Source organism: Anomaloglossus baeobatrachus, chromosome 2 (assembly GCF_048569485.1).
Source record: "Anomaloglossus baeobatrachus isolate aAnoBae1 chromosome 2, aAnoBae1.hap1, whole genome shotgun sequence".
NCBI lineage: Eukaryota > Metazoa > Chordata > Amphibia > Anura > Aromobatidae > Anomaloglossus > Anomaloglossus baeobatrachus.
This window is the reverse complement of record NC_134354.1, coordinates 784,713,920-784,729,377: the sequence shown is the minus strand read 5'-3', so window position 1 is coordinate 784,729,377 and position 15,458 is coordinate 784,713,920. Positions and strand designations below refer to the sequence as shown.

General features: G+C 44.0%; 1 protein-coding gene across 2 annotated transcripts in view; it reads right to left on the bottom strand.

The window, feature by feature from the left end:
- Positions 1-303: 303 nt before the first annotated feature.
- Positions 304-15,458, bottom strand: part of LOC142290743 (P2Y purinoceptor 2-like) — a 73,524-nt gene continuing 58,369 nt past the window's right edge. For both annotated transcript variants that reach the window (XM_075334731.1, XM_075334732.1), the window contains exon 2: positions 304-2,897. In XM_075334731.1, coding sequence (XP_075190846.1) covers positions 1,825-2,874 — 1,050 coding nt within the window. In that variant the 5' untranslated portion in view covers positions 2,875-2,897 and the 3' untranslated portion in view covers positions 304-1,824. The remainder of the gene's footprint in view (positions 2,898-15,458) is intronic.

Below are 15,458 nucleotides of genomic sequence, written 5' to 3'. Positions count from 1 at the left end.
CCTTCATATATTAGAATGCACCCCCATAGTCCTCCATGTATTATAATGCTCTTCCCATAGTCCTCCATGTATAAAATAGTCCTCCATGTATAAGAAGCCGGCTGCTTCTCTGCAGGGCGGGCGCCGGGCCTCAATCCCTGCGAGCCCTGTGATCGCGGTCGTTACGCCCCTGGTGGTGTTGATGGTTTCTCAAGGTGTCTTGCTGTTACCTGCTGTTATCCAGAGCTGTCTTAGAAATAAATATGTGTAATGTCTGCACAAAAACAAAAAAATATGAAACAAAACCGTTCTATAAAAATCCTCTTTATTTTCATGCTAAATGCAATAGCTTTATGTCCTCTATGAAGTAATATATTATACATTATATACACGGTGGCTTGGAATATACACATTCATTATATAAAACCCTTGGAGTTGGATTTTGTAGAAAATTCAGTCATTAAACGTAAATTTCTCACTTCATACAGTGAAACGTCTTCAACCAATACTGTCCGAATACTCAAGATTGACAACTTCAGTCATTTATGTTTTAGTAACTCAGACATAAAAGTGTTTTCCAAGTACATATGTCATATGCCATGACTTTAGATAATTGCTCCAAAGTTCGGCACTCGTATGATGTTGCGGAGCAGCACTAAAAGTTTTACTGACTGGTACTGTGTATGGTATGGACTGTATCTATGTAGTTTAAGGGTTCAAAGATGAATAGACATGTGGGACGTAAACTATTTTGCTATTGTTGAGTTTGACAGTGAAAACTGTCCTGAAAGTGAGAGGGTTAAGAGGTCATTCTCTCCGGACAAACCTCAACAGTTACAAAAACTTCAATGATTCAATCATATGCTCATCTGGCTGAACTTGCAAATCCAATCAACTCTCCAAAGACTCAAGTCTAACAGTCTCAATAAGTCATAGCCTGATAAAATCTAAGAAGTTAAAAGTTATTTCCCCAAGACTACCCTTACTGGTCGTAAGATTCACGACAGGAGATACAGTACATAGGGCATCTCACAAAGTCAACCAGAAACCAATTCTGTGTTGACAAGGAACAACTATTTCTATCGACACGATTTGGCTACTAACCCAAATAGTGCTTCAGGCTCCTTTGAGGGTCGGGTTTTGACTAAAGTAATAGTCGCCTATAGGTGGCGCTAGAGAGTCAATTTTCTTCCTTTCCACTAAATTAAACATTTTGTTTATCTACTCTTTCCAAAGACACGCTTCGGTCAAGTTCAACCATCACCTGTCAAGGTCTTCTAAGGACCGTTAAAGACTCAAGTTCTTTCTGAACATCTATGATGGTGTCACAAGAGAAGGAACTTCCATGAATTACGGATGGAACTAAGTCAAGGACACCTCCTTGAACCATAAACTTGTAAGGTCTCAAGAGTTTTTTCTATGGATTCACATCCTAGTGAGATGGAACTAAGTCAAGGTGACCTCGTTGAACCATAAACTTGTAAGGTCTCAAGAGTTTTTTCTATGGATTCACATCCTAGTGAGATGGAACTAAGTCAAGGACACCTCCTTGAACCATAAACTTGTAAGGTCTCAAGAGTTTTTTCTATGGAATCACATCCTAGTGAGATGGAACTAAGTCAAGGTGACCTCGTTGAACCATAAACTTGTAAGGGCTCAAGAGTTTTTTCTATGGAGTCACATCCTAGTGAGATGGAACTAAGTGAAGGACACCTCCTTCAACCATAAACTTGTAAGGTCTCAAGAGTTTTTTCTATGGAGTCACATCCTAGTGAGATGGAACTAAGTGAAGGTCACCTCCTTGAGCCATAAACTTGTAAGGTCTCAATCATTCCTTCTATGTATTCACATCCTAGTGATTATCGTAGAAGATGGACTTGGGCTTGCCGTATTTTCACCGATATTTCCATTCGTAACGGAACTCCAGTTATTTTCTTGTACGTAACTGGTGAATTTGTTTTTGACTTTTGTGATTCCGCTTCTTGAAATAAGATTCCTTCGAATATTTTGACCGGCAAGAAAGTACAAGATTGGGTCAAAGCAGCTGTTGGCACTGGCCAGTGGCCTTGTAACTTTGTAGGCCATGTTGATGGCGTTGAGGATGTAGCAATCGAGGTCCAGCTTTCGAAAGTAATAATAAAGTGTCCGGTTCACGTGAAAGGGTAAAAAGCAAATTATAAAGACAAATAATACAATAATGATCATTTTGATGGACTTCTTCTTGGAATTGGAGGTCTGCGAAGTAGCTGCCGTTGGCTTCAGAAGTGTTCGGGTCATCATGACGTAGCATACGAGGATGACAACGAAGGGGACACAGAAGAGCAAGGCCAAGTTCACAGAGCTGTAGACCACAAATGTATCAAATAAATCCGCACTAGATGTGTCATGGCAAATGGTGTTTTCCCCGTTGACACTGGTGGTGACAAAATATAATATAGGAGACTGGAAGGCGGCAACTACCACCCAGACAATGACAGATATAATCCGGGCATTCCGAACCTTCAGCCAACCCATTGACTTCATCGGGTAGCAGATGCCAAGAAAACGGTGGATGCTGATGCACAGAAGAAAGAATATGCTGCAATACAAGTTGGTGTAGAATAAAAATTTGACAATCTTGCACAAAGCCACCCCAAATGGCCAGTTGTCCCCTTGAGAATAATAGTAGACCAGGAGGGGAAGCGAGATGACGTACATCATGTCCGAGATGGCCAAGTGGAACATGTAGGTGGTGGACGCATTCCAAGGTTTGATCCGGAACAAAAAGATGTAAAGAGCCGTAACGTTGAGGACGAGGCCCACACAGAACACAATCCCGTATGACACTGGCAGGAGAACATACTTAAAATCCTCATCGAATTTACACCTGTACGTCGAATTATCCGAATTATTCATGGTTCACTTGGGTGGTCACTCTTCTGAAATAGAAAAATGAGAATGGATTAATATAAACATTCCACGTAATAGAAAGAAGGAAACACAACATCATCGACTGGATCGTCAAAAATCAGATATAAAGAAGCAGATAAATATGAAGTCTTCAATAACATCTACTATAATCATTATGTGTAATAAACATTTATACACTTTATGTAAGGAAGAATGAAGCACATCAATTACATAATAGCAACATATAGAGGCTAAAGTACAAGCAGAACCTATCTACAGGCAACAAATGATGACATCTATTGCCCAGATAACACCAAATGGGACCAAGATACAACCTTTATGAGATAAGTTCTTACATAGTGCCCAGATAAATAGGGTATACAGTTCTCAGGCTGTGCCCAGATAAATAGGGTATACAGTTCTCAGGCTGTGCCCAGATAAATAGGGTATACAGTTCTCAGACTGTGCCCAGATAAATAGGGTATACAGTTCTCAGACTGTGCCAAGATAAATAGTGTATACTGTTCTCAGGCTGTGCCCAGATAAATAGTGTATACAGTTCTCAGACTGTGCCCAGATAAATAGGGTATACAGTTCTCAGGCTGTGCCCAGATAAATAGGGTATACAGTTCTCAGACTGTGCCCAGATAAATAGGGTATACAGTTCTCAGACTGTGCCCAGATAAATAGGGTATACAGTTCTCAGACTGTGCCCAGATAAATAGGGTATACAGTTCTCAGACTGTGCCAAGATAAATAGGGTATACAGTTCTCAGGCTGTGCCCAGATAAATAGGGTATACAGTTCTCAGACTGTGCCCAGATAAATAGGGTATACGGTTCTCAGACTGTGCCAAGATAAATAGGGTATACAGTTCTCAGACTGTACCCAGATAAATAGGGTATACAGTTCTCAGACTGTGCCCAGATAAATAGCATATATAGAGTTCTCAGACTGTGCCCAGATAAATAGGGTATACAGTTTTCAGACTGTACTCAGATAAATAGGGTATACAGTTCTCAGGCTGCGCCCAGATAAATAGGGTATACAGTTCTCAGACTGTGCCCAGATAAATAGGGTATACAGTTCTCAGACTGTGCCCAGATAAATAGGGTATACAGTTCTCAGACTGTGCCCAGATAAATAGGGTATACAGTTCTCAGACTGTACCCAGATAAATAGGGTATACAGTTCTCAGGCTGCGCCCAGATAAATAGGGTATACAGTTCTCAGACTGTGCCCAGATAAATAGGGTATATAGTTCTCAGGCTGCGCCCAGATAAATAGGGTATACAGTTCTCAGGCTGCGCCCAGATAATTAGGGTATACAGTTCTCAGACTGTGCCCAGATAAATAGGGTATACAGTTCTCAGACTGTGCCCAGATAAATACTGTATACAGTTCTCAGGCTGTGCCCAGATAAATACTGTATACAGTTCTCAGACTGTGCCCAGATAAATAGGGTACAAAGTTCTCAGACTGTGCCCAGATAAATAGTGTATGCAGTTCTCAGGCTGTGCCCAGATAAATACTGTATACAGTTCTCAGACTGTGCCCAGATAAATAGGGTACAAAGTTCTCAGACTGTGCCCAGATAAATACTGTATACAGTTCTCAGGCTGTGCCCAGATAAATAGGGTACAAAGTTCTCAGACTGTGCCCAGATAAATAGTGTATGCAGTTCTCAGGCTGTGCCCAGATAAATAGTGTATACAGTTCCCAGACTCTTCCCAGATAAATAATGTATACATTTCTTAGACAGTGCCCAGATAAATAGTGTATAAAGTTCCCAGACTCTTCCCAGATAAATAATGTATACATTTCTTAGACAGTGCCCAGATAAATAGTGTATAAAGTTCTAAGACAATACCCGAATAAATAGTACATAGAGTTCTCAGTGTTCAGATAAATAGTGTATACGGTTCAAAGACAGTGATAAGGTATATACTGTATATAGTTCTCAATCAGTGTATGATAGGGTACCTTCACACTTTAGCGATGCAGCAGCGATCCGACCAGCGATCTGACCTGGTCAGGATCGCTGCTGCATCGCTACATGGTCGCTGGTGAGCTGTCAAACAGGCAGATCTCACCAGCGACCAGTGACCAGCCAGCAGCGACGTGCAAGCGACGCTGCACTTGCCTGGAGCCGGCGTCTGGAAGCTGCGGACACTGGTAACTAAGGTAAACATCGGGTATGGTTACCCGATGTTTACATTAGTTACCAGAGCACACCGCTTAGCTTTGCTCTCCTAGCTACAGTACACATCGGGTTAATTAACCCGATGTGTAATGCAGCTACATGTGCAGAGAGCAGGGAGCCGTGCACACTGCTTAGCGCTGGCTCCTTGCTCTCCTAGCTGCTGTACACATCGGGTTAATTAACCCGATGTGTACAGCAGCTACATGTGCAGAGAGCCGGAGCCGGCAGCACAGGCAGCGTGAGAGCTGCGGAGGCTGGTAACTAAGGTAAATATCGGGTAACCACCTTGGTTACCCGATGTTTATCTTGGTTACAAGCTTACCGCAGCTGCCAGACGCCGGCTCCTGCTCCCTGTTCGCTTCATTTGTCGCTCTCTCGCTGTCACACACAGCGATCTGTGTGTCACAGCGGGAGAGCGCCTTTGAAGAAAACGAACCAGGGTTGTGTGTAACGAGCAGCGATCTCGCAGCAGGGGCCAGATCGCTGCTCAGTGTCACACACAGCGAGATCGCTAATGAGGTCACTGCTGCGTCACAAAAAGCGTGACTCAGCAGCGATCTCGGCAGCGATCTCGCTGTGTGTGAAGCACCCCTAAATCGTGTATACAGTGCTCAGACTACACACACATAACATATATACAGTTCTCAGACAGTGTCCAGATAGTGTATAGTTCTCAGTGCTCAGATAAATAGTGTTTGCCATTCCAGACAGTGTCCAAATAGCGTATACTTGGTAAGATAAAAAAAATGTATATAGTTCTTAGTCATTGTACAAATAAATAGTGTACACAGTTCTGAGACAGAACCTAGATAAGGTTTTAAGACAGTGTCCAGATAAAACGTGTATACAGTTCTCAGTGTCCAGATAGTGTATTCAGTTCTCAGACAGTGCCCAGATAAATAGGGTATATAGTTCTCAGACTGTGCCCAGATAAATAGGGTATATAGTTCCCAGAAAGTGCCCAGATAAATAGGGTATATAGTTCTCAGACAGTGCCCAGATAAATAAGGTATATAGTTCCCAGACTGTGCCCAGATAAATAGGGTATATAGTTCCCAGACTGTGCCCAGATAATTAGGGTATATAGTTCCCAGACTGTGCCCAGATAAATAGGGTATATAGTTCCCAGAAAGTGCCCAGAAAAATAGGGTATATAGTTCTCAGACAGTGCCCAGATAAATAGGGTATATAGTTCTCAGACTGTGCCCAGATAAATAGGGTATATAGTTCTCAGACTGTGCCCAGATAAATAAGGTATATAGTTCTCAGACTGTGCCCAGATAAATAGGGTATATAGTTCCCAGACTGTGCCCAGATAATTAGGGTATATAGTTCTCAGACTGTGCCCAGATAAATAGGGTATATAGTTCCCAGAAAGTGCCCAGAAAAATAGGGTATATAGTTCTCAGACAGTGCCCAGATAAATAGGGTATATAGTTCTCAGACTGTGCCCAGATAAATAAGGTATATAGTTCTCAGACTGTGCCCAGATAAATAGGGTATATAGTTCCCAGACTGTGCCCAGATAATTAGGGTATATAGTTCCCAGACTGTGCCCAGATAAATAGTGTATACAGTTCTCAGGCTGTGCCCAGATAAATAGGGTATATAGTTCTCAGACTGTGCCCAGATAAATAGTGTATACAGTTCTCAGACTGTGCCCAGATAAATAGGGTATACAGTTCTCAGACTGTACCCAGATAAATAATGTATACAGTTCTCAGACTGTGCCCAGATAAATAGTGTATACAGTTCTCAGACTGTGCCCAGATAAATAGGGTATACAGTTCTCAGACTCTTCCCAGATAAATAGGGTATATAGTTCCCAGACTGTGCCCAGATAAATAGGGTATATAGTTCCCAGACTGTGCCCAGATAAATAGGGTATATAGTTCTCAGACTGTGCCCAGATAAATAGGGTACAATGTTCTCAGACTGTGCCCAGATAAATAGTGTATATAGTTCTCAGACAGTGCCCAGATAAATAGGGTATATAGTTCTCAGACTGTGCCCAGATAAATAGGGTATACAGTTCTCAGACTGTGCCCAGATAAATAAGGTATATAGTTCTCAGACTGTGCCCAGATAAATAAGGTATATAGTTCTCAGACTGTGCCCAGATAAATAAGGTATATAGTTCCCAGACTGTGCCCAGATAAATAGGGTATATAGTTCCCAGACTGCGCCCAGATAAATAGTGTATACAGTTCTCAGACTGTGCCCAGATAAATAGTGTATACAGTTCTCAGACTGTGCCCAGATAAATAGGGTATACAGTTCTCAGACTGTGCCCAGATAAATAGGGTATACAGTTTTCAGACAGTGCCCAGATAAATAGGGTATACAGTTCTCAGACTGTGCCCAGATAAATACAGTATACAGTTCTCAGACTGTGCCCAGATAAATAGGGTATATGTAGTTCTCAGACTGTGCCCAGATAAATAGGGTATACAGTTCTCAGACTGTGCCCAGATAAATACAGTATACAGTTCTCAGACTGTGCCCAGATAAATAGGGTATATAGTTCCCAGACTGTGCCCAGATAAATAGGGTATATAGTTCTCAGACTGTGCCCAGATAAATACTGTATACAGTTCTCAGACTGTGCCCAGATAAATAGGGTATATAGTTCCCAGACTGTGCCCAGATAAATAGGGTATATAGTTCTCAGACTCTTCCCAGATAAATAGGGTATATAGTTCCCAGACTGTGCCCAGATAAATAGGGTACAACGTTCTCAGACTGTGCCCAGATAAATAGTGTATATAGTTCTCAGACAGTGCCCAGATAAATACTGTACATACAGTTAGGTCCAGAAATCTTTGGACAGTGACACAATTTTGGCGAGTTGGGCTCTGCATGCCACCACATTGGATTTGAAATGAAACCTCTACAACAGAATTCAAGTGCAGATTGTAACGTTTAATTTGAAGGTTTGAACAGAAATATCTGATAGAAATTGTAGGAATTGTCACATTTCTTTACAAACACTCCACATTTTAGGAGGTCAAAAGTAATTGGACAAATAAACCAAACCCAAACAAAATATTTTTATTTTCAATATTTTGTTGCGAATTCTTTGGAGGCAATCACTGCCTTAAGTCTGGAACCCATGGACATCACCAAACGCTGGGTTTCCTCCTTCTTAATGCTTTGCCAGGCCTTTACAGCTGCAGCCTTCAGGTCTTGCTTGTTTGTGGGTCTTTCCGTCTTAAGTCTGGATTTGAGCAAGTGAAATGCATGCTCAATTGGGTTAAGATCTGGTGATTGACTTGGCCATTGCAGAATGTTCCACTTTTTTGCACTCATGAACTCCTGGGTAGCTTTGGATGTATGCTTGGGGTCATTGTCCATCTGTACTATGAAGCGCCGTCCGATCAACTTTGCGGCATTTGGCTGAATCTGGGCTGAAAGTATATCCCGGTACACTTCAGAATTCATCCGGCTACTCTTGTCTGCTCTTATGTCATCAATAAACACAAGTGACCCAGTGCCATTGAAAGCCATGCATGCCCATGCCATCACGTTGCCTCCACCATGTTTTACAGAGGATGTGGTGTGCCTTGGATCATGTGCCGTTCCCTTTCTTCTCCAAACTTTTTTCTTCCCATCATTCTGGTACAGGTTGATCTTTGTCTCATCTGTCCATAGAATACTTTTCCAGAACTGAGCTGGCTTCATGAGGTGTTTTTCAGCAAATGTAACTCTGGCCTGTCTATTTTTGGAATTGATGAATGGTTTGCATCTAGATGTGAACCCTTTGTATTTACTTTCATGGAGTCTTCTCTTTACTGGTGACTTAGAGACAGATACACCTACTTCACTGAGAGTGTTCTGGACTTCAGTTGATGTTGTGAACGGGTTCTTCTTCACCAAAGAAAGTATGCGGCGATCATCCACCACTGTTGTCATCCGTGGACGCCCAGGCCTTTTTGAGTTCCCAAGCTCACCAGTCAATTCCTTTTTTCTCAGAATGTACCCGACTGTTGATTTTGCTACTCCAAGCATGTCTGCTATCTCTCTGATGGATTTTTTCTTTTTTTCAGCCTCAGGATGTTCTGCTTCACCTCAATTGAGAGTTCCTTAGACCGCATGTTGTCTGGTCACAGCAACAGCTTCCAAATGCAAAACCACACACCTGTAATCAACCGCAGACCTTTTAACTACTTCATTGATTACAGGTTAACGAGGAAGACGCCTTCAGAGTTAATTGCAGCCCTTAGAGTCCCTTGTCCAATTACTTTTGGTCCCTTGAAAAAGAGGAGGCTATGCATTACAGAGCTATGATTCCTAAACCCTTTCTCCGATTTGGATGTGAAAACTCTCATATTGCAGCTGGGAGAGTGCACTTTCAGCCCATATTATATATATCATTGTATTTCTGAACATGTTTTTGTAAAAAGCTAAAATAACAAAACTTGTGTCACTGTCCAAATATTTCTGGACCTAACTGTATGTCTGCTTTGTATAAATAAAGGCTAAAAACAATCCGTCACTCGCTCCCTCTCAGCATTGATGAACCCAACGAAAGTCCAAAGGTCATACAGATCAGTGACCAGAGGGTGAACACCCCGAGAGCTCGTGACTACACAAGATCCAATATAGGTGACTGACAATTACTTTGCCATTGCAAAGCATTAGAAAAGGAGGAGGTCATTCCAAAAATACCAAAAATTTATGTAAAAAATTATTTGCCAATATCACACAGGGCAAAAAGACTGAACCTGGTGACGTCGTTTAGAAAGTGACCAAATGACTTTAGTTCCTGGATGACCGGTGTACTCAGCAACTGACATAAATATGGGATTAAGGAAGGCCACTTATCATAGTATCATAGTATCATAGTTTTTAAGGTTGAAGGGAGACTCTAAGTCCATCTAGTTCAACCCGTAGCCTAACATGTTGATCCAGAGGAAAGCAAAAAAAACCCCAATGTGGCAAACAAGTTCCAATGGGGAAAAATTTCCTTCCTGACTCCACATCCGGGAATCAGACTAGTTCCCTGGATCAACACCCTGTCATAAAATCTAATATACATAACTGGTAATATTAAATTTTTCAGGAAAGGCGTCCAGGCTCTGCTTAAATGTTAGTAGTGAATCACTCATTACAGCATCATGCGGCAGAGAATTCCATAGTCTCACTGCTCGTACAGTAAAGAATCCTCGTCTGTGATTATGATTAAACCTTCTTTCCTCAAGACGTAGCGGATGCCCCCGTGTTCCAGTCGCAGGCCTAGGTGTAAAGAGATCTTTGGAAAGGTCTCTGTACTGTCCCCTCATATATTTATACATTGTGATTAGATCCCCCCTAAGCCTTCGTTTTTCCTGTCTTGGTATTGCAGCCCACCCATTCCTCTAATAATCTTGGTGGCTCTTCTCTGCACCCTCTCCAGTTCGGCTATGTTCTTCTTATATATCGGTGACCAGAATTGTACACAGTATATAAGTGTGGTCGCACTAGTGACTTGTACAGAGGTAGAACTATATTTTTTTCATGAACACTTCTACCTCTTTTAATACATCCCATTATTTTATTAGCCCTGGCAGCAGCTGCCTGACACTGGCCACTAAAGTGAAGTTTACCATCCCCCATACACCCAAGTCTTTTTCTGTGTCTGTTTTACCCAGTGTTCTACAATTAAGTACATAATCATAAATGTTATTTCCTCTACCCAAGTGCATGACCTTACATTTATCTACATTAAACTTCAATTGCCACTTCTCAGCCCAATCCTCCAATTTACATAAATCTCCCTGTAATATAAAATTATCCTCCTCTGTATTGATTACCCTGCAGAGTTTAGTATCATCTGCAAATATTGAAATTCTACTCTGCATGCCCCCAACAAGGTCATTTATAAATATGTTGAAAAGAAGCGGGCCCAATACTGACCCCTGTGGTACCCCACTATGAACTGAGACCCAGTCCGAGTACGTACCTCCCACTGAAACAAAGGATTGGGCATGCTAAAATCCAACATGCCCAATCTTTCTTTTTTTCTGTCATCATCTGTGTGTGTTCAAGTGTTTTCTTTGGGGTGGACCATAATATGCAAAAATCGGGCCTAATTACACAATTAATTGTCAATAAAGAGCCAATCAGGAGTCTGAAGATGAGCCTTCAACTACAGAGCTGAGACCTTCAACTATAGAGCTGAGACCTTCAACTATAGAGCTGAGACCTTCAACTATAGAGCTGAGACCTTCAACTACAGAGCTGAGACCTTCAACTACAGAGCTGAGACCTTCAACTATAGAGCTGAGACCTTCAACTATAGAGCTGAGACCTTCAACTATAGAGCTGAGACCTTCAACTATAGAGCTGAGACCTTCAACTATAGAGCTGAGACCTTCAACTATAGAGCTGAGACCTTCAACTATAGAGCTGAGACCTTCAACTATAGAGCTGAGACCTTCAACTACAGAGCTGAGACCTTCAACTATAGAGCTGAGACCTTCAACTATAGAGCTGAGACCTTCAACTACAGAGCTGAGACCTTCAACTACAGAGCTGAGACCTTCAACTACAGAGCTGGAACTTCCATCTACAGAGCTAGGACCTCCACCTATAGAGCTGGAACCCTCACCTACAGAGTAGGAACCCCCACCTACAAAGCTAGAACCCCCACCTGCAGAGCTAGGACCTCCACCTACAGAGCTAGGACCTCCACCTACAGAGCTAGAACTTTCACCTATAGAGCTAGGACCACCACCTACAGAGCTGGCACCTTCAACTACAGAGCTGGGACCTTCAATTGCAGAGCTAGGACCTCCACCTACAGAACTGGTTTCTACACCTGCAAAACTGGGCCCTCCACCTTCAGAGCTAGGACTTCCACTCACAGAGCTAGGACGACCACCTACAGAGCTGGGCCCTCCACCTACAAGACTAGGCCCTCCACTTACAGGGCTATGACCTCACCTACAGGGCTATGACCTCCACCTATAAAGCTGAGATCTCCACCTACACAAGTAGGACCTTCACCTACAGAGCTTGGACCTCCACCTACAAAGCTGGGCCCTCCACCTACAGAGCTAGGCCCTCCACCTATAGAGCTAGGACCTTCAACTAAACAGCTGGGACCTCCACCTACAGAGCTGAGACCCCGATCTACAGAGCTAGGACCTCCACCTACAGAGCTATGACCTCAACCTATAAAGCTGGGCCCTCCACCTACAGAGCTGGGACCTCCACCTACACAGCTGGGACTTCCACCTGCACAGCTGGGACCCTTACCTACAGAGCTGGGACCTTCAACTACAGGGCTGGGACATCCACCTATAGACCTAGGACCCCCACCTATAGAACTGGGACCTTCAACTACAGGGCTGGAACCTCCACCTACAGAATTAGGACCTCTACCTACAGAGCTGGGACCTTCAACTACAGAGCTAGGGCTTCCACCTACAGAGCTGGAACCCTCACCTACAGAGCTAGGACCTCTACCTACAGAACTTGGACCTTCACCTACAAATCTAGGACCTCCACCTACAGAGTTAGAACCTCCACCTACACATCTGGGACTTCCACTTACAGAGCTAGGACCTCCACCTACAGAGCTAGGACCTCCAACTACACAGCTGGGACCTCCACCTATACAAAAGGGACCATCACCTACACAGCTAAAACCTCCAACTACACAGCTAGGACCTCCTCCTATAGAGCTAGGACCTTTAACTAAACAGCTGGGACCCCCATTTACAGAGCTAGGACCTCCACCTACAGAGCTAGGACCTTCAACTACAGAGCTAGGGCTTCCACCTACAGAGCTGGGACCTCCACCTACAGAGTTATGACCTTCAACTACAGAGCTAGGGCTTCCACCTTTAGAGCTGGGACCTCCACCTACAGAGCTAGGACCTCCACCTATAGAACTAGGACCTTCAACTACAGAGCTGGGACCTCCACCTACAGAGCTAGGACCTCCATCTACACACCTGAGACCTCCACCTACACAGCTGGGACCTTCAACTACACAGCTGGGACCTTCATCTACACAGTTAGCACCTCCACCAACACAGCTGAGACCTCCACCTACACAGAAGGGACCTCCAACTATATAGCTGGGACCTCCAATATCAAGCTGGGATCTCCACCGACATAGCTAGGACCTCCACCTACATAGTTTGGACCTCAGCCAACACAGCTGGAACCTCCACCTACAGAGCTAGTACCTCCACCTACAGAACTTGGACCTTCACCTACAAAGCTAGGACCTCCACCTACAGAGTTAAAACCTCCACCTACACATCTGGAACTTCCACTTACAGAGCTAGGACCTCCACCTACAGAGCTAGCACGTCAGCCTACAAAACTAGGCCCTCCACCTACAGAGCTGGGACCTTCAACTACATTGCTAAAACCTCCAACTACACAGCTAGGACCTCCACATACACAGCTAGAACCTCCACCTACACAGCTGAGACTTCCACTTCCAGAGCTAGGACCTCCACGTACACAACTGAGACCTCCAACTACACAGCTGGGACCTCCACCTTTACAGAAGGGACCATTACCTACACAGCTGGGACCTCCATCTACTCAACTAGGATCTCCATCTACATAGCTGGGACCTCCACCTACACATCAGGGACCTCTACCTACACAGCTAGGACCTCCATCTACTCACCTAGGATTTCCATGTACAAAGCTGCCCCCTCCACCTACACAGCTAGGGCCTGCACATACAGAGCTAGGACCTCCACATACACAGCAGGGACCTCCATCTACTCAACTAGGACCTCTACCTACAAAGCTGAGCCCTCCACCTACACAGCTGGGAACTCCACGTACACAGCTGGGACCTTCACCTACACATCTGGGACCTCCAGCTACACAGCTGGAACCTCCACCTACACAGCAGGGACCGCCACCTACACAGCTAGGACCTCCATCTACTCACCTAGGATTTCCATCTATAAAGCTGCCCCCCCCCCCCTACAGAGCTAGGACCTACGCATACACAGCAGGGACCTCCATCTACTCAACTAGGACTTTCACCTACACAGCTGGGACTGCTACCTACACAGCTGGGACTGCTACCTACACAGCTGGGACCTCCACCTACACAGCTGGGACTGCTACCTACACAGCTGGGACCTCCACCTACACAGCTGGGACCTCCACCTACACAGCAGGGACCTCCACCTACACAGCTGGGACCTCCACCTACACAGCTGGGACTGCTACCTACACAGCTGGGACCTCCACCTACACATCTGGGACCGCTACCTACACAGTTAGGGATTGGAGTTCTGAATTAGAAAAACAACTGTATTTCACAATTTCATAACCCAAGAGTCAAAATCTGTGTGCAGATAAGAGCTGTTATTGCAGAAGATATTTTCCCACCACAATACCCGGTGACACGAGGACCTCGCTATCAGATCTCACCTGGTGTGGAGCCAAGATAAGAGCTGAACTTTGTGACTGATCTTGTGTGATCATGTGTCTGCAGCCAGCTCCAGCAATATCAAGGATACAGTGCTGGCCATAAGTATTGGCACCCCTGCAATTCTGTCAGATAATACTCAGTTTCTTCCTGAAAATGATTGCAATCACAAATTCTCTGGTATTATTATCTTCATTTAATTTGTCTTCAATGAAAAACCACAAAAGAGAATGAAACAAAAATCAAATCATTGATCATTTCCCACAAAATTCCAAAAATGGGCCAGACAAAAGTATTGGCACCCTTAGCCTAATACTTGGTTGCACAACCTTTAGCCAAAATAACTGCGCATAACCGCTTCCGGTAACCATCAGTGAGTTTCTTACAATGCTCTGCTGGAATTTTAGACCATTCTTCTTTGGCAAACTGCTCCAGGTCCCTGAGATGTGAAGGGGGCCTTCTCCAAACTGTCATTGTGAGATCTCTCCACAGGTGTTCTATGGGGTTCAGGTCTGGACTCATTGCTGGCCACTTTAGTAGTCTCCAGTGCTTCCTATCAAACCATTTTCTAGTGCTTTTTGAAGTGTGTTTTGGGTCATTGTCCTGCTGGAAGACCCATGACCTCTGAGGAAGACCCAGCTTTCTCACACTGGGCCCTACATTATGCTGCAAACCTTGTTGGTAGTCTTCAGACTTTATAATGCCATGCACACGGTCAAGCAGTCCAGTGCCAGAGGCAGCAAAGTAACCCCAAAACATCAGGGAACCTCCGCCATGTTTGACTGTAGGGACCGTGTTCTTTTCTTTGAATGCCTCTTTTTTTTCCCTGTAAACTCTATGTTGATGGCTTTTCCCTAAAAGCTCTACTTTTGTCTCATCTCACCAGAGAACATTCTTCCAAAACGTTTTAGGCTTTCTCAGGTAAGTTTTGGCAAACTCCAGTCTGGCTTTTTTATGTCTTGGGGTAAGAAGTGGGGTCTTCCTGGGTATCCT